Source organism: Miniopterus schreibersii (assembly GCF_964146895.1).
Source record: "Miniopterus schreibersii genome assembly, chromosome: 13".
In the NCBI taxonomy this organism is placed as follows: domain Eukaryota; kingdom Metazoa; phylum Chordata; class Mammalia; order Chiroptera; family Miniopteridae; genus Miniopterus; species Miniopterus schreibersii.
Genome location: NC_138113.1, coordinates 13,864,107 through 13,884,179, shown reverse-complemented (window position 1 = coordinate 13,884,179; position 20,073 = coordinate 13,864,107). Strand labels below are relative to the sequence as shown.

Sequence of the window (20,073 nt, the reverse complement as noted above, 5' to 3'; positions counted from 1 at the left end):
CGACAGGGCTCAGGGGACACATGACCCTGAGACTCTCTTTCTAGCCATATCCCAGTTTAGTACCCCTGGGCGTGTGGATCAGGGAAGGCATTTCCAGGCCAACCTCAGCAGAAAGTGTATGACTGGGCTTCTGGCCGGACCTCCCCCTCCAGGCAGCAGTGGCTTTTGAAGTCTCATTCCACCAGTGACCCTCTGCCATTGCAGGTCCCAGTTAAGGATGTGATGGAGCCCACCTGCTTGGGTTTAATCCCAGCACGTCCACTCACTAGTTGTGTGACCATCACCAAGTCCCTTTAGCTCCTCAAACCTCAGTTTCCCCTTCAGTAAAATAGGGTTCATAGTAGCACCTTCTTCAGGTTTGTTCTCACTATTCAATGAGTGACATTCTTAGGACAGAGCCTATCACACAGTAAACTCTACAAAATTATTAGTTGTAGTTGTTGTTCTGAGTTGTGTCCAATGTGAGAACTGATCACTCTTTCTAGTCAGTCCTTTCCCTTGGCTTTCCACGGCCATCTCCATCTTGATTTCTCTGTGGTCGTCTTCGCCTGAGTAGCACCCAGAGGGAGAGTTGGACAAGCTACAAATCTTGCTAAACACATTCCTTGTGAGTGTAGCTGCAGGACTGGCCATTTCAGCCCTTGGAAGCCAAGCCCCAGGAGGCCTGGAGAAGACCCTCCAGGCTGATGACAGTTGAAGGGCCAGCAGTTGAGCAGGGAGATCTGACATCCAGGCTCCTTGGCCAGATGGGAGACTTGGAGTCTCAAGCAGGTTCAGGCTTCTGATCCCACTTCTAAGATTTTCAGGTCTCTCCCCTTCTCCCCTGAATTGGCCAACACAGCTTCTGGCCCCACCACCACATGCATAAAAAGGAGCTGGCACAGAGGCCACACAAGGCTCAATTTCTAGCCTTCTAAGCTGGTGATAATCTTATGTATTATATTTCTTAAAGCAGTTTTCTTGTCCTATCATTTGCATGGCACAGTGCTCAGAGCTATGTTGAAGATGGAGCTTTTGGATCAAAAAGGCCTGCCGAGTCCCAGAAAACATCAGTGTTGATAATGAACTATTGCTGTCATCGCAGCCGGACAATAGGTGATGCATCCAGTTGCCCGTGGATGCTGTCTGAGACCCCATTCCTGCCACCAGCAAGAAAGAAGCTAAACATAAACTGGCTGACTGTAAATTGCATTTTCTCTTCATTAGAATTCGGTCCTCCCCAAAAAATGATGGTAACCCAACAGTGTTGAAGATAATAATATGTTACACATGCATTATGTTTTGCCAAGCAATTTTTCATGTCTTATCTCACTTCTGAGATCTCATTCTGTAAAATTGCGTGGGGTGTAAAGATTAGTATTGTCCTTAGGATGGAGGAAGAGGCCAACCATGAGAGGTTGAAAGGATGTTCAGAGCAGAACGAGGCTTGGGACTGGCTTTCCCTTCTCCGGTTCTCTCATGGCATTGATGGGACTGTGGGGAAGAATTACAGGGCCATCCTAGTGCCCTGTGTCCCCTCCTCTGCCCACCAGCACCTCCCACACAAAAGCACTGGTCCCTGCATTTCTTTCAGGTGGAATTGGCTTGCAGTGTACAAGGGGCTCCTTGGAAGGAGAAAAGAAGACACACAGGATGAGCACTTTCCCTTTGATTTCCTTTTTCCCTCCTTTGTCTCTCTTACCCTTCTCCTTTAGTCCATTACTGTCCCTGGGGTCACAATTTGGTGGCCTGCAGGCCAAATTCAGCCCATGGGCATATTTTGTTTCACCCGAAGGGAGGTGTAAAGCAGTGTAAAGAGGCAGTTCCTGGGCAGCAGCTACCAGGAACTCACTTACATTTTGCTTCTCCGTGACCCTGAAGGCATGTTCATTTGTGACCCCTGTTAGATATCTTGGTTCGGCAGGGCGCCTTGAAAATTGCTTGACTCCATAGCTATTCCTGGGGCTAAAGAGCTTTCTGATGCTGCCTGAAGATATTTCCTGGCCCTATCCAGGCGAAGGAGGAGAGAGGAGACTGATTTTACAGGGAGCTGGCTTCTGTCACTGAGAAATCAAAATCTTCTTTTTGGTGTGTTTTTTTCTTCTCTTTCTAGAAGTGGCTTCCAGTGGGGTGAGCCTCTGACTACGAGGTCCCATCTCTGTCCTGCTGGAGGCCACTCTGGCCACCCCAGGAGGGGTTGGCCTCCCTTTCTCTTTTACCCCTCCCCTGGGAGATGCCACAGCATCACCCTTGCAGACCCGCCCTCCGTCTGATGAGGTGATTCTGCACCCAAGACAGCTCAGCTGTCCACACCAGAGACAGTGTGTTTCAGCTTCCAGCTCTGGCCAGCTGGGCCTGCCTTCCTGAGCCCACTTCTGGTTCTTCTCTTCCTAAGTCCAAGTCCTCTCTTTGGTCTCTCCAGGCACTGGGTCCACCTCTCAGTGCATGCTGTCCTCCAGGGTCAGCAAATCCACCCTCCTGTGCCACTGTGCAGTCCACCAAATACTCCTCCTCCTGAGCCCCATGTGGGTACCTGACTCTCTCCCTCCTTGATCTCTTATTCTCTGGGTTCCGGAACTGGAAGGGACAGAGGCTTCTCGTGGTCCAACGATCAGCTCCAGTCTCTGAAGATAGAGAAGAGGGTGCAGAAATAAATGGTGTGGGTGGGGCCAGCTCTCTCTTAGTGTTCATGCTCACCAGCACCTGGGAGGTGTTCCTCAAGTAAACAGTAAGAGACTTCAGATGCCTCTCTCCATAAAGGCTCTGTGGGTTTGCCTTTGGTGGTGGAATTTAGAGGGCGTTGGGTGGGAAGGGAGCAGACACGTCAGCATCAGTGCTCACGCTCCCTGGTGCGTGCAGGGGAGCCAGCGATCTTCTCCAGGCACGCTGACTTACACTTTCCTGACACCTCCCTCTCATGCTAATTAGTAAGCAAATTAATCTCCATATAGGGTCCAAATGGTGTGAGTTTCTGTATTTCTATTCCAGAAACAAAAGCTGGGCTTCTGTCCATTCTGTTAATCACATTATATTTTGCATTTGGAGGTTTCAGGCAATTATAATTATCAGGACTTTTCCAGAAAGCTTGAAGCATCTCCCAAAACTGTGTTTGCATGTGGTGTGCAATTGGGATATAGGTGGTGAGCGTGCATATCTGGGCAGTGGCAGGGAGGAGAGAGTCAGGCGGTGGTGGCTCTTGTCAGAGACTAAATGGGACTGAAACCAGATGGAGAAAGAAGCCAGCATCCTAGAGGGCTCTGGACATGGTGTCCAGGCGGTCAGACCCTCCAGGGGCTCAGAGAAGCCACAGCAAGAAGCTTCAGGCGTTATCTAGGTACCTCGCTTTCGAGGGAGGGAGGGAGGGTGGGGTGAGAAGGAAAGGGGGGAGAAGAAACAGAAAGAGGTAGAAGAGAAGAGTAAACTCAGCCCTGCTGATTACATGCCACCTCATTTGGTCTGAGAAACAGCCCTTTCCCCCTCTATTATATGTCCATTTCATCTGTCAGACTCTTTAAGGAGTGACTTTCATATAATTAATACTAACCATTCAGCTACAGCATTGAAGAAGCAATTGCCTAATTCTGAGGAAAATTTAAATTTATTAGCGGCACCCGAGATAAAATGAATACTAAAGAGAGGGAGAGAAAACCCTGCAGAAGATAAATAGAAAGCCAAGTGGGATATTGACTTGATCCTTCTACAGTGCAGGGTAATTTGGCTTCTAAAGCGAGTTAGATCATAATAAATTAAATTTAGATTTCTGTACATCAGTTAAATAACTCCCAAGACAGAATTGCAGTGAGAGGAAGAGGTGATAATACATGGTGGAAATATTAAAATGAAGTTCTTATCTAATAATCCGTAATTGACGTGCTGTCCCCAGATGAGGGAAAAAGGATTTTCCAGCTCTTTCCTTTGTCGTGAGCTCAGGCGAGCGAAGGGCTGGCTCGCCCCTCCTTTGTTTGAGCTCATCTTGCGTGCTGGGGGCGTCTGTTATCAGCAGTCACTCTTTCCCCAGACCACTCGCTCTGGGGAGGCTTACAGAGCAGGGGTTGTGCTTTCCTCTTTGGTCTTGACTGGTGCTGGGGAAAATAAGGTCCCTGCCTAGCTGGGTGGACAATAGAACAGTATAGGAGTCAGAGGACGCTTCTGCATCCTTGCAGCTGGCCGGCATGGAGAGCTGGCCCTGTGGATGAGTGAACCATCTGGTGATGTGGAAGGAACACCAGCTTTGAAGGCAGAAGTCCCAGGTTAGAGTCTCAGAAGCAAACTCACCACCTGTGTGGTTTCAAGCAAGCTCCTTGGCTTCCCTGAACCTCAGTTTTCACATCCGCAAAATGGGAAAAATATAATGGGCCTGCCTCCTTCACAGGGGTAATACAGATGAGACATTCCAGTGAAATCCCTTGCAGATTATACACGTTTCCCTTGTCCTGTTTTTGGTATGAACTTTCCGTCATTATTAGACTTTTAGTTTCTAAAAGTTATGCTGGTTCTTTTTCAGAGAACTTCTGTTCTTTGCTAATTTCCTATTCCATGATTTAACCATTTTATCTGCAGCTATGTTTTATTTTTGTACCTGTTTTTCCCCTATCTGAAGTCCTTAGGAGATCAAGATAGATTGTTTCTAGTTTCCGCTGAGTCTCCCTTACAGTGACTTGTTCCCTCATGTGTCTGATCATTTTTTATTTGGATTTCATCTTCTTGGGAGCTTTGTAAGAATCCTGGGAGCCTAAATTGGAGATGCTTTTCTCCAGATAGGATTTACATTTGCTTCTGCTGGGAGCCCTGGAATCCATTGATCTGGGACCATTCATCCCCTTTCTTGGCCTTAAGTATGGAAGACTTGGGTGGTTTCTCCATCTTTTGGGGGCCAAGGTTTACTTTCTCAGTGGCCTGTCTCCTCCAGGCAGCCTCACATATCTTTATGTACCATCCCACTATCCCAGCTCTGATTTCAGCACCCTGTTCTTTTCCCTGGCTCCATCCCTCCTCTCACAGTGAGGATTTGACTTCTAGAAAACCGAGAAATGTATTTAACAACACGTTTGTTGTCACTCATGAAGAGTCTGGTTGTAGTTTAGCACGAGTTCCCCAGCATATCTGGTCTGCTGTGGTGCTAGAAGCAGAAGCCCCAGCAGGCGAAATGCAGGACCCTGGAGAGGTTTGGGGAGGCCAGAGGCCGTGGGCACGCGTGGCTGAGAACAGCAGTGCTGCAAAGCTGGTGTAGAAACGGGCTCTGCAGGCTTTGAGACAGATGCTGCTCAGTGGTATGAACTTTGGCAACTCATTTATACTGCGGTGCCTCAGTTTACTCATTGGGAAATTGGGGATACAATTTTCTATTGCATGTTAGTTTTGTGAGGAGTAGAGATAATTTGAGGCACCCTCACTCACTGCTTCCCTCTGAAGTTCCGACAAGGGGAGGTGTGGTGAGGAATTCGTGTGCCCAGTAGATGGTGTGTGTGGGGGGGTGGAGATGGAAGAGGGCATAGAGGGGATAAGTGGTGATGGAAAAAATAAAATAAAGTAAAATTTAAAAAATGGTAGGCATCATCACAGGCACAGCATTTTCACACAACAGCTTCTGTCTAGGAAACCTGGGAATCCAAGTTAGTCTCCATCGTGAGCAAGGGCATCCTTGTCATACCACTTGGAAGGAAGGCTTTCTGGGTGCTTGAGTTCCTTGATGAACCCTGTCTGATTTCAGCTGGTCTGGCTCTCCTTGACCCTTTGGTGTATGTTCTGCACTCTTCTGTGTCATTTTTTCCTAATTGTAAGTCTCAGCTAGTGGAACCAGGGGAGAAACAATAGTTGCCAGTAAATATTTGAAAGGTATGAGAAAGATTAGACTTTTATCAAATAGCCTCAGTGATAAAACCAGACACCAAAGGGAGAGATAACCAGTAGACAAATTCTGGCTCAGTATTAGAAGGAAACTTCTAGAAGCTGCAGTCCTTTGAAGCTTGGGGTGGGCTACTTGGGACCTCTGTGTCCCTGGCTAGACCCAGGAGAGATGTCCACTGGACAATGGACTGTAATGCTGGGCTTTCAAACATTGGATAGATAGATGAATTATACCATCTTTAAATAATGTTACATCTTTTCTTTGTAATGATGACCTTCTCCCGTACATTAGCCTAGAACATTCCCACCTTCCTGCAGGGCTGTGGCTGCAGACTTCTCTCGCCCTGGCTGTCAGGAAGAAGCCTGCTGCTGGGCGGAAAAAGGTTCCCAGAAAGGAGAGTAAAGAGCAGATGGGGTGATGCTGAAAGGGGCATAGACATCCTTTCAGGGAGGAGGACCCCTGAGCAGAGAACTTGACTGAGAAAAGAGATGAGAAACATAGATTGTCTTTGACGATGACCCAAGAAAATGGTAGTGAGGCTGCGATAAGGCAGTTCCACCTCATGGCTGAGAGCGTGGGACCTGGAGGCAGGCTGCCTGGGTTCAAATCCCAGTTCCAACATGTGACATTGGGAAAGTTACTCAATCTCTCTGTGCCTCGGTTTTCCCCATTTATAAAATGGGAATGGTGCTACCGACATCTATTATTGTGGGGATTAAATGTAAGTATTTATGGCACATGATAGGTGCCCTCCGAGGTGTGAGCTGCTTTCTTATTGGGCAAGTCTGAGAAGTTTTACTCAGGATTCACACAATTCAGAGTAGGATAGAAGCCTTAGGAAGAGGTAGAGATGTTCTTATTTTAAAGGTGAAAGGGAGAGAATTAGGGCGATAACCCAAGCTGGGGAAAGGAGGGGGGGATCGGAAGTCATAGAAAATAGAGGCAGCTTCCAAGCTATAGAAGGGAAGCCTTACACCCGTTTTTCCTCAGCCAAATATCAGCTTGAAACCAGAGTGAGAGAAAACAGGCTGGGAAAGGATGGGGGAGAGGGAAGTCAGGATTTTCATGGAAGCATGGTGGGAGGAAAGAAATTAAGCAACTTAACAGATGTGCTTTTGAGCTTTCGGTTTAGGTGCCAAATTATTTAAGCACTGGTCTTGGCCAGGGGGTTGGCTGACTCTATTTAAAAGATTGTTTTCTATTTGTGGCATCCTACTTACTGTTTGACACACACCCACTCTAGAGTGAATAAATTCTGGTTAGAAGGTTAAGTGGGGGCTTGTTTGGAGCAGCGGTGAGGGCCACCCAGGAGTGGGCACAGTCCTGGGGTGGGGCCTAGTGGGGGTGCTTGGGTGTGCGTTCTTGTTTCTGAGAGGAGTCCTACTTCTTGCGCTGGGAAGGTCTGTGAAGGTGTAAGTATCTGTTCAGTTGCTTTCCTGGCTGTTCCCATGAGCCAGGAGGTGAATGGGTACAATGTACTGTACTTTCTCTGGACCCTCAGATGTTGGTCATGGGGACTTGGAAGCCAACCCCACATTAGTACTGGAAGTATCTGGGGAGTCAGTGTCCCTTCAGAAGTCCCCGGAGGCCCACAGCCAACCTATTTGGGAGACAAGCAAGAAAAGGGTGGCTGACCCTTCCTATGGGCATGCCCCGCTCCACTCCTGGGGTGGGGCGGTGTTGTTCTCTGCCCGCTCACCTTCAGCAGAGGAGATGCCCTTGTTTCTGTCTGAGAGAAGACAGAGAGGACCTTGGGATGCCCTGGGAAGGATTCGATCAGCTGTCCCTTCACTCGCTGGGCAAGCCTGGGCAAGCCGATCCCTCCCTGTACAAATGGGGCTGTGCGCAGATTTTGTGACAGTTGTGCAAGCTGCTTTGTAGAACAGAAGTTGCTATTCAAATGGCAGTGCTACTATTTTAAACACAGGTTCATTGTTATTTACTATGTCCAGATGTCGTGATAGGAAAGCCAAGCTTTCTGCTTAGGGCGTTCCCCCCAGTGGATCTCAGAGTGGAAAAGCGTGGACCAGCTCTGTACGTGGCCATCTGAGGGAGCAGCCCCCTCTAAGGACAGCTTAGTCCTGGCTGTTCAGGGGATCTCTCTGCCAGCCTGGCTGCTGCACTGGCTCTAGGCTCTCTGGGAGCCAGAATCCTCCTGAGTTCTCATGGCACTATCTCCAAGGAGACAGATCCTGTCAAGGAGGCTTAACTGCCCCTAGGGTGGTGATTGCCAGGCTGAGCAAATCACCCAGCCTCATGCCCTCTTGGCCCTGGGCCTGGTCTAGTGGGAACAGAGATTGGGGATGAGTCCAAGAGATTGGCTCTTTGCCCTCTCCACGGTGCCTGCCTCTCCACCTGCTCCTCTTGCTGATTCTGGAACCATCCATCTGGGCCCCAGCAGGGCCCCCTTTCAGGCTGCCCTTTCCACCAGGTTAGTTTACTGAGGTCACCCCCCCCCCCCAGTTGGCCTCCTGCAGTAGCTCCCTTCCCTCACTCCAGCCCACATGTGGCCAGAGATATGTTGCCCAGCTGCATTGCAGAGCTTCTTTCCCCTTGTGCCCTCTTTGCGGTGCCACCCTCTCCTTCCAACTCTGGAGCTACCCACCCCCTGACCATATATCTCCCCCCCCAGGCCTTCCTGCCTTTATCTGGATTTTCACTAACATGTACTTCCCTCCCCATCTTTCCTTAAGCAAAGTAAAATTTCCGCTCAGCCTTCCATCTCTAACTCACTTGACACTTCTTCCAGGAAGCCCTCTCCATTTCGCTCATGCCTCTGTGAGAGATGTGAGAGGTGTCTTCATGCATGTCTCTCTGCAATGCTGTAGCCCCCTTGAGGGGAGGGGCCCCCCATCTGTGCATCTCCCCTCCGAGCACAGAGCACTGTGGGGCTCACAGCTTATTAGAGAATTGCAATGAATTAAATTGGAAATGAGTCAGCAGGAGACCATTCAGGACTCCATGGTCCTTCCCTAGAAAATAGGAGGTCAGGTCGCCCTGCGGTGATGTTCTAAGCACAGGTGACAGTTCTCAGGCTGTGGCTTTGCACAGCACAGGCTCAGGAGTTTCACACACACCCCGAGTTCCCCCTGTGTAGCAGCAGTATCACAGGACATTAATAAAATCAATTATTGGATAAAAATCACTGGTTTCTAAAGCTTCATTTTGTGCTATTAGCAGGAGAATGCTGTTTCAAAAGGAGATAAGGGAAGAGACAGAGAGATCAATTACCAGATAAGATCGAGTGGCGCCCGAGGTAGCTGTGCACACGCGCAAGCGGCCCCTTGCCTGCCGCGCGTGGGCCGAACGCCCGCACTGCTGGCTGAGCGCCTGCCCTGGCCTCCCTGTCAGGCGCCCCAAGGGAGAAGGGCATCGTGGTCAGGGATGGGGTGGCGGTCCCCGGGCAGCTTTGGGTGCTTGCACAGCGACGAGGCTCAGGAGCACATGAAAGAGCATCTCATCCCGGGTGAGTCCCCCGTGCCTGGTCAGGCCCTGGTCAGTAGGCTCTTCCCAGAGGTGCAGTGTTCTTTTGGCTTTGATGCACCTGAAAGGTCTGAGTTTGGTTGGATACAGACTGGCTGTCACCTCAGGGTGACAGAGCTAGTGGTTGTCAAGCGAATCATCCAGCTGCCGAGGCCCTGAAGCCCACGCCTCCCGCTGGCTGTGCAGCTGCCGTGGGGGGAGTGGGGCAGATGGGGCAGCTGGGCCCTGGCGGGGCCTCCTCTCCTCCGCCGTGCGAATGCACCGGAGGCCACAAGAGAATGGGCTCTGCTGTGGCTCTGCCACTGTCCATCCGGGCGACCCCAGACAAGCCAGCCGCCTTTGCGAAACCTCGGTTCCCGACTCAGTGCGGAGGGTTTGAGGAAGATGAAGTGGGATCATGAAAAAGGAAACCACCTTCTGCTTCTAACCGTTGCCTCCCCAAATGGTGCAGGTTATGACTTGCTCCCCCACTGATGCTTCTTAAAAATAATCTCAGGGTCCTGAATTAGAGGAAGAAAGGAACACATCAGGTATCTGTCCAGCGGATAACACACTATTTTGGATGGATCACCTACTTCTCATTACTGCCTTCCAATGGGAATGGCAGTCCTACTGTGGACCTACTATGCCAGCTACTGTGCCGGCAATTTCAGTCATGTGTTCTCAAATTACCATGGAGAGGTGGCCTCTGGAGCTGGGATGCCAGAATCTACTTCCTAATTGTGGCATGTTGAGCGAGGTACTTAGCCAGGTGAAGCTGCTTTCCTGCCTGCACAGTGGGAATGTGAGCAATATCCACCTCCCAGAACCACCACGAGAAGTACACGGGATCAGGTGAGGAAGCGGCCCAGGCCCAGCGCACGGCGTGTAGTGCTCAGTAAGCGGTAGCTGCTCTTCTGGTCGTTCTGTTTATCTTTGTTGCCAATGGTTTTATTAATGTCCCACCTCTGGCCCCATCTTTGAGCTAAAGCTTCGCAGAATGAGCCTGGCCTCTGCAGTTGGGCACTGACAGATGGACAGAGGGGCTGGTGGAGGGCCAGGAGCCATTCTCACAGACTTCCCTCTTGTCACGCAGGTTTTGGACACTGACTGGGATGACCCGTGGGACCAATTTGATGAGCGGCGGTATCTGAATGCCAAAAAGTGGCGTGTGGGTGACGACCCCTATAAGCTGTATGCCTTCAACCAGCGGGAGAGCGAGCGGATCTCCAGCAACCGGGCTATCCCTGACACTCGCCATTTAAGGTATTTCTCGTCTGTCACTCTCCCTCCCCCCCGTAGTCCCCACACATCAACAGCAGGCTTGATCTGTGCAGTGCCCAGTGCCAAGTACTGGGGCAGGCAAGCGGTTTTTTGCCAGTTGGTCGCTCGAGGGTTTACGATGTGGTAATTTACACTGTCCGTTCTGCTCATTGTTGTGAGCCATGGAGAGGGTGGGAGGCCTCGTTCACCGGCAGCAGAGACTGGGAGTCCCCTACAGCCAGAGACCCAGGAGGGGATGGACTCTACCTAGAACACCCCTTGCTGCTGGCCTGAAAGCTCCTTAAAGTCAGACTCTGGTATCATTCCTATTAAAACCCCCCCCTACCCCCCACACTGATCCTGGTCCTTGGCGTTTCCTACTTCCAACCCTTGCCTCCCAGGAAACCTGTGTCTGTGAGGTTGAAATCACCAGCCAAGTCCCTAATCCTTCTGTGATTCCAGCCTCCCTGCTGTATACTGATTTCACCCTGTGTGATGCCTGGGGCTGGCTTGCCTGGTCTCACAGAGCCCTAGGGCCCTTCTTGGGCCCTGCCTGCCCCAGCTCTGACCAGCTGTGGCTGCTGGTGACCTATACCTCTAGCCTAGGGATTCTCAACAGAGACGCGCATTTGGGCTGGATGATACATTTTTGTGGGGCTCCTGTGCATTGTATGATGCTTAGCAGCAACTCTGGCCTCTACCCACTAGAACAGTAGCACCCCCAAGTTGTCAAAATAAAAAATGTCTCCAGACATGGCCAGATGTTTTCTGGAGACAAAATTGCAATGAGAACTGCTGTAAAGCCAGTCCCACTTGTTACCAGAGTTCTCAAGGATGAAATGTAAACACCCCTAGCAACAGGATGAGGCCATATCTTCCCTGAAAGGCAGAATCAAGCAGAAGGCAGTACAGCCCAGGGGTTAAGGACGATGACTCTGGATCAGATCGCCCTGTTTCCATCCTGGCTGTGTCGGGACTTAGCTGAGTGAACTCACCACTGCATGGCTTCTTTGGATTGCAATTTCCTCTTTTGAAAAACAGAGATAAAAATAACAATAATGATAGCTACCTAATGCGATTTTTGTAAGGATCAAATAAAATATATGTAAAGTACTCACCTACTTCATAGTAAATAGTCAAAACATTTCCACTGTAGTTACTGTTACAGGGTAATAATATGAGCAGGCTGACACTCAGGGCCTGGAATGGAAGGGGAGGGCTCTCTCCTGAGAAAACTGAAGATGTTCAGGCAAGAGATACAGCCAAACCCCAGATATCAGGAAGGGGCCCTAGGAAGATAACTAAGTTGGCAGGGAGGGACAGAGGAGGGTTTCAAGGTTAAGTTCAATGCTAGAGAAATGGGAATGGTGGAGTCAAACTCATACATACGGGCTTGGAGTGTAGACATGAGCATGAACCTCAGCAATTCTCAATCCAGACCTCCTAGAAGAACCACATGGGGAGTTGTTTTAAAATGCTGATTCCCAGACTCTGACCAGCTAAAGTCTCTTGTCTAAGCTCCCCAGGTGACTCCAATGAGCAGTCATGCTTAAGAACCACTGCTCCAGGTAAGTGTTTTTCAAACCTAAATAGGCAAACTAACAAATCATGTGGGGTCTTGTGCACCTCTGACTCAGCAGATGTGGAGCAGGGCCTGTGCTCTGCATTTCCAACAAGCTCTCCCTGCAACCCTGATGCCACCGGTCCATGCATCACACTCTGAATAGCAAGGGCTTAGAACAACAGTTTGCAAAGTTGGTTCCACAAACTGGCAGCCCAACAGCAACTGGCTTTGTTTGGGAACTAGTTAGAAATGCAAATTCTTAAACTTCACCCCAGCACTACTGAATCAGAAACCCTGGGGGGGCGCAGACTAACAACTGTGCCTTGACAAGCACTGTAGGTTATTCTGATGCCCACTCAAGTTTGAAAACCATAGGGTATCAGCTTCTACTTTTGCTTGCTTTTGTGGATCAGATGAAGCCCATGGGTGGGTTGGTCCAGCTGAAAGACTCAGGGTTTGAGTAGAAAGTAAAGGCCCTGGAATAAGGCCACCTACCTACCTACATGCTGCAGCACTCTCCCTTGATCCAGGCGACAGGACTTCTGTCTCAGGCCCTGTGTGTACCTTCGGCTTCTCTGGTTCCTTCCTTCTCCTGCCCCTTCTCCCAGTTCCTTCAACCACAGAATATATGTAGCCACCCTCCTGGCAGTCGATGTCACCTTTACCAAGAAGCTCCTACTGTGAGGCCAGTCCTGGACTGGTGACCATTGATCCACACAGGATTCCTGGTTCCCTCGTGGGGCCCAACCCCATCGATACAGGCTTCCCTCCCACTGGTCCACGTTTGTGTTGCCTTCCTGCCTTGCAGCTAAGGTTCTACTAGTTATGATGCCATTGCCCTCTAGGGGGAGTGATCTTTGGTAGCATCTTCAGTGCCTGGTGTGCGATAGGAATTCAATAAATGTTGTTGAACCAATAATGAAAGGGAGAGTAAGACTGAAAAGACAATTGATTTCTCCCTCCCATCTGCCTTATGTGCAAAGAGGAGAAGAGGAGCTAGGGGAAGCCTCGTCCTCTTACCCTTCCATCCTCGGGGCGTTCAGATGAGGGATCTGGAGAACAGACTCAGTAAAGGAAGGCTTTTTCCCTTAAAGAGTTCTCATTACTGAAAAGAGAAGAGTGAAGACACAGCCTGTGGGAGGGGTCTGAGCTTATTAAACTTACTTCCAATTTTCTTACCGCAGTAATTGGATTCTGATTTATAGGACGAGTTTGGACAGCGCCTGAAACAGAGAACTATTAGCTGAGCATCTGAAATAGAGAACTATTAGCTGAGCATTAGAACAGCGCTGGTGAGAGGGTGGGCCCTCGGTGAACTGCCGGGGATCCAAAGATGCAGCAGGTGGGGTGAGGACAGGGGTGCTGGGGGTGGGGGGAGGAGGAAGGCTGTGGGTTTTCACCCAGCGGGCCTCTGTGCTGATTGCAAACCCTGGGGCAGTGGCAGAGTGGAACCCCTGACAAGTAGTCACGGCGCGGCGTCCTGTGATAGGAGAAGCCCCAGAGAGGCTGAGGGCCTAATATCCTTGTATGGAATAGGACAGAATCACCGTTTTTCTCTTGGGCCTTTGCTTCATGGAACTAAGGTATTTTGGAGGCAGCCAGTTTGCCGGGAGCATGGTATAACTGAGGAGATGAGCAGGAGTAGATAAGACTGGGGCAGGCCTCAAACTCCACTTTCCCAGGGTGGAAAGGGTACATGGCGTGGGCAGTGAGTAATGCCCATGCCCAGGATGCTTTGGAAAGTGTCCACAGTTTCCACTGGATCCCCATTTATTCACCCTTTGGGATTAACAGCCTCCCCCCACACCCTACCCCTGCCATCATGTTTGACATGCTCATATGGAGATTAAAACCTGGTGCCATCAGCCCTTAGACATGTGTTTGCTGTGACCCAGCAGCCTCCTTTCCCAGTTCAGGCCCTGTGAGAGGAGTGGGGTGAGGCAGCCAGCAGTGGCCTTCCACATGTCCCTGCTCCTCTCTTGGCTTTGTTTTCTCATCTGTAGTTGGACTCAAAGCTTCATATATTCTGTAAATTGCCACATAATTGTAGATCCATCCACCCTCCCATGGTCGGTCTTGCCCACCCAGATATTTACATATATATACACTCTGCTCTCCCAGCCTGCCTCAGTGGGAACAAAGCCATTGCACCTGCATCAGGGCGTCCTAACCCTAAACTTCCCCCTAAGGCCCACAATTCTGATGTAAGCTTTAACTTCCAGGACACAGCCTAGGTCCTGTGGGGTCACGAGGATGAATAAGTTGTGGCCACCTATATCAGGGACAGGGGGCTGTGTGCCATAAATAACTTACAATATGAGGGAGAGGCGGTGTCTGGCTGGGGTGAGTCTGAGAAGATTTCCCAGGGGAGTCCTGCTGTCTATAAATCATTGAATGGCCCAACAAATAGTCTTTGATTTCCAGTTGTCCTGCCCCCACATCCTGGTGACAACTGCTGGATCTGTCATCATCCAAGTAGCACACAAAACATCTGGCAGTCAAGAGGCCCTTAAATGGGGACACACCTCTCTAGAAGGGAGGAAATATTTTGATGAAGCAAATGTATATTTTTGCTGTTGCCCAGCAATACTTATTATGGGGTTGCTTTGATTGCAGGGGAGCAGGTCGCAGGGTGGACTGAGCCCAGGAGCTGTGGCTGGAAGGAGGTAGAGCTTGGAGGCCCCATTAGGCCACCTCCCCCTGGCCCAGCTGCTGTGATGCCCCCCTCAATCCCCTCTCCCAGGCTTCATCCAGTCCAGTGCGGTGCTAAATGGCTCAAACAGTGGGATGCCTATTGCTTGCCTAGAGGGAAAATTCCACACTTCAATACATCTCACTAGGAGGACATTTTTCCTCTGCTCCTTTTCATCCTGGGAAATGAAGGAGCAGGGCCCAGCCTCGGCTCGCATTTCTCCCTCCTTGTATTTACTCCGTTGGAATGGCTGCCAAAGATCATCATCATTTCTTTCCTTGTACTCGTCACTTAGCAGTAATAGGATAAAAATCTTTACGGCTGCAACGGCTAAGCATGAAAAATGTTCATATTCCCTTGGAGTCAAGGCTATTCCACCAGCTCAGCACAGAGTGGTGATTCCACATCAAGGTGGTGGGGAGGGGAGGGAAACCCATCACAGACACTTAGCTTTTGCAAACAAGCTCCCCATCTGCTGCGTCCTGGTCCCTCCTGTGCACTATTTCTCAGTACAGGAGTTTGTGAGCCTGTTGGCAGTGGCTCTGAGTACACTTCACTCCAGAGCATCTCAGACTTTCAGGGAACTTTGTGAGTGGGCAGCGGAGGGAGTTTCTGAACGTCCTGGAGAACTGTCCGCTGCCCTGGGCAGCTGTTTGAGTGCAACCAGGGTCTTGGGAATGGGCCCTCACCAGGGTAGGGCTTGGAAGAAAGACCACAGAGGCTGAGATAGCAGGTGCCTCTGGGCTAGGATTCCTTTCATTCCCAGCCCCCTTGGTCCTTATATACTGTCTCCCTCCCCCCCTGCCTGCTCTGTGGGTTTCGGACAGATTGCCCAAAGAGGCAGCTCCTCAGCCTTTGAAAGGGGACCAGTCAAGAAAACCTGCTGATGAGAATTCATCCAGACAAACTGCCCTAGTTAATGTTGTCTCACACCTTGTTTCCTAGTTAATTCCCACCAACTTTGACAGTGCATTGTGCATCTCAATCATTCATTCATGTGCTAACTCATCTGCTCAACACATTTATTGAGCACCAACCACATGCCAAGCTCTATGCTAGGAGTTGGTCCCCACTCCCCAGGAGCTCATGGTCTAGTGAGAGAGATACACTTGGGACTTATGTTTCAATGTGGATTGCCCTGAGGTCATGTACTTGATTCTGGAGTTAATGCATAGACTTCCTGCCCTCAGTTTCCAAGCACCCATCTCCTGTCCTGTCCCCGGTTTGGGTGTAGCTACTTCTCTCTTGGCCATGGAACAAACCACAAGAGTTAGGAGCTTTCCTGTAAAAAAGACAACACAACATCAGGCTGGCCTAGAGAGAAGGAATTTGCCTGTGGTTGGGATGTGAGGCTTGTTGAAGATGGCATCTGGGCTGGACCTGGGGGAGACAGGATTTTAGCCAGTGGTAGACATTCCCAGTTGAGAGAACAGTATCCACAAAGACAAGAGGTGAAATATTATTTTCTAATCCAAGCAACCCCACAGGCCACCAGTACCTTCTCACCTGTGAATCACCCAGGAGAAGAATGTTTCCTAAGCCAGCCTTGAAAATAAGCCCTGGCCCATGTGCTCAGGGCCAGTAATGCCAAGGGGAAGGTGATATAATTTCTCCCTCCTCTAAATTATCTTTTTAAAGAAATTATTTAGGGGGGGGGGTGCACTTAAAAAGGTAGAGAGTAGAGGAGACTCAGATTTGTACTCTGCATTCTGGGATGTTCTCTTTAGCACTTTGCGGGGGGGGGGGGCGGTCAAGGGTAGCTGGAATGCTAAGGGAAGGAGAAGGCATTGTTGAGTTTGGTTTTGGCCCTTGCCTATTTCATGGGCTACATTGAATTCTTCCAGTTCCATGGCTTTTGAAATTTTGCTGCAAGATCAAAATATGCCCCAAGACCAGAACCTCTCTTCATCTTTTCTTAAGTAAACTTTGTATGAAAGTATCATATTCATACAGAAAAGCTCATGCATCACACATGGCCAGCTTGAAGATTTTTCCAAGGGGAACACAGACATGTTCCTTCATTAAGCACCTTGACCAAGGACAAGAGGACAGTTTGCCAGAAGTCACCCATGGGCCCCTGCCCGTGGTCCCCACCGTGAGTAACACCGCATACCTCAAATGCCATGGACTAGTATTGCTTGTTAGAACTTCATATAAACGCGGTTACACAGTATGTACACTTGTGTGTCTGCTTTCCCTCAAAATTATATGTATGAAATCCAGCCACAACTTTGCAAGACAGTGTTGTTTCTTGTTGCTGCATAGTACTCTTTGGGGTGAATATATTACAGTTTATATATCTAGTCTACTGTTAATGCTCATTTGGGGGTTTTACCAGAATGGGGCTCTTATGAATAGAGCTCCTATGATTAGCTCCTGTGATCGTTTGGTGAACAGGTGTATGTGTGTCTCTAGGGCGTATCCCTGGAAGCTTTTGGAGACCCTGTCAAACATTAAGGAGGTGGTTTTACCCAGTTCCACCCACCCGCAGTGTAGGAGAGTTCCGGCTCTTCCACATCTTTGTTATCGGTCACTTGCTATTACCTGTCTTTTTCATTTTAGCGTTTTTTAAGAGGCTGAGTGGAGGTATCTTATCATGGTTTAAATTTACCTTTCATAAGTTTGTAGGCCACTTGGATACCCAATCGAGTGTTCTGCCCCTTCTCTATCCATCTTCCTGTGCCTTATGCCCCAGAACCAAGCACAAAGCCTGACTTTTAGTCTGTTTTCTCTTCTGATAATTCTCATTGTTTCGTCCCACATCTTGGCAGCGTGACAGAATTGGGGGGGGGGTAACTAGACTGAACCTGAGAAAACCTGCATCCGGTCTAGGATGTTGCCGGACCCTTCAGCAATCTGCTGGCCGTGTCCTACCTGTAAGAAGAGAGAAGTAGCTCAGAGATGGTTACTGAGGTCACTTCCAGCTCTGTGTGCTGGTTGAAAATACTTCTGCCGGTAGGGACGTGTGGGAACCGACTTAGGAACTGAATCGGATTGGAGGCTATTTCCAGATGCATGACTCTTCCAGCTCAGCAGCAGCAACTCCCCTCCCCCACAGCCCTGGATTAATATTTCCCCTCACACGCCTCCCTTCCCCACAGGACACAAGGACCTGCCAACCATTAGAGCTGCCCTTTGCCCGTTGCCGTGCCCACTTCCCTACACAGCCTTCCCTACGCCCTTGGGCCTTCCACTCGGCCGAGGTCACCAGACCCCCTCTCGGCTTAAGATACAAATGTAAGCTGGTGTGACGCCGTCTCCGCGCTTATCTGGAGGCTCCAGGATCTATTAAGCACAGAGCAGCAGAGCTGTTTGCTCCTGGAGTTGGCACATCACGTGGACGGCAGTCTGAATGCAGACTGGTGACCTGCCCACAGTTTTCAGCCTAGAATAGGGTGTTGGAACAGGCCGACTTTCCCCTTTAAAACCCAGAACACTGTCACGTTCTGTTCCCGTTTCCATCGGGGCTCTAAAGACCCCTCGGCTGGAGTGATATACCACACGGGCCCCTAATGCCAGAGAGAGACAGGACTGGTGTCCTCGGGACAAAGATAATCACACCCTGTAACTATGCGAGACTTTACAAAACGCTCTCACATCTTTCTCATGACGTCCTCAGTAGCCCTTGGGGTGAGGGGCTCATCGCTATTTCACAAGGGAGGAAACTGAGGCCCAGGCAAGGCATCTGGTTAACAGGACCTAGCTAGCTGTGTGAGCTGCGAGATAAGGCCCCTCTACCAGTTACTAGCTGGGCCTTGCATTCGTTACTCAAACTCCCTGTGCCTCAGTTGCCCCATGGAAATAATAATGGTACCCAGGGTTGCTGTGAGAGGAAGCAAATCCACAGTCCATGTCAAGGCTGGGCACAGTCTTTGTCCTCTAGTGACACTCGGTGACTATGTCCGCTGTGGTGATGAGTAGTCAGATCGGTATTGGTGCTGGGATCAGCACTGGCATGCAGGCCTTGCCATCTCTTCACTGCTCCACTGTGGTGAGTAAAAGCAGGTCTGAGAGGCAGGGCAGAGATGGTGTCGGCTCCGAAGGAGAAAGGGGTGACATGCATGAGTTTGGACAGGTCCTGGTTTAGCCCCCTGTCCCCCATCTCTGAGTCGGGCTGCACTCCAAGAACAAGGCGGGCAGAGAGCTTCCTGCCTCAGCCTCAGCGCCCTGCACCGACCAAATGCTTAACTTGCCTGAATGTCAAACTTACTTGGAAAACGGGAAGGCAAAGTAAGCAGTGAGGCAACTGCGATGCCAGGTCTGATGCAGTTCGTACTTTTAAGAAGCTGGGGATAGAAGCCAAGGCCAGCAGAGGGAGTGATGTAAGGGCCGGGGCCAGGAAGCACAAAATGTGTTTGACAGGAGATGAAAAGAGCAGAGAGGCGATGACAGCTGTGGGTGGGAAAAGCTGTGGCAGGGAGGCTGGCTGCGGTGACAGACAGTGGGATGGAGCGATGTGATCGGCGGGGGCCCGAGGGTGGCTGCAAAACTAACTGAAGACTGTGTGATGTGACAGGAGGAGGGCTCTGCTGAGGGACCCGTGGAGTCACGGAGCTGGCCCAGGTTCCGGCTGGGTTAGCAAGGAACAAGATCGGCAAATGCGCCTTGTGGTTATCCTTGGTGCTTCTGATATAACAAGAGAAAAGCCTTATATTTGATTGGAGGTTAATGCATCCAGACAGCTCTCACCCTCAGCCCTCACCTGACCCTCACAATGACCTTGAAGTTAACCCCGCCTCCCTGCTCCTCCCTCTCTCCTTGATTTGTCACATAGACTCATCACTTATTCTTCACTCATGTCTCCCGGAGCCTTCCTGGACCGCCTCCCGAGACAGCAAGCACCCTCATTGCCCTCACCAACCTCATCTCAGAGCAGCCCCGCTGCTCACCCTGTGATCTAAGCCTAAATCCTTAGGGTCCTACTCGTCTCTCACCCTCATTTTGTCTCTAGATAGCTCTTGATCCCTCACCTTGCCACCATGCTCATTTGCTGTCCCCTCTCACTTGGCTGCCTGCAGCGGCCCCCCAGCTGCCCTCCCGCCTGGCTCTGGCCCGCACCCGCCCATTCTCCACACCTCCGCTGGAGCTGTCCGAGTGCAGGACACTGCCCCTCTTCTAAAACCCTTCAGCGCCGTCAGCTCACCCCTCCCCTGAAGGCGCGTCCACCCCGCGGGGCCGGGGGCTGCAGCCGCCTGCCCCCACCGAGGGCTCACGCCTCCTGACCTTTGCTGCTGCTCTGTGCAGGCCCTCGCGCCTTTCAGGAAC

At 50.4% G+C, this 20,073-nt stretch overlaps 1 protein-coding gene across 3 annotated transcripts in view; it reads left to right on the top strand.

Moving 5' to 3' along the window:
- The window catches only part of GALNT14 (polypeptide N-acetylgalactosaminyltransferase 14), a 157,623-nt gene that overhangs the window by 90,221 nt on the left and 47,329 nt on the right, over window positions 1-20,073 (top strand). For all 3 annotated transcript variants that reach the window (XM_081156610.1, XM_081156612.1, XM_081156611.1), the window contains exon 2: window positions 10,386-10,555. In XM_081156610.1, the coding sequence (XP_081012736.1) occupies window positions 10,386-10,555 (170 nt within the window). The remainder of the gene's footprint in view (window positions 1-10,385; window positions 10,556-20,073) is intronic.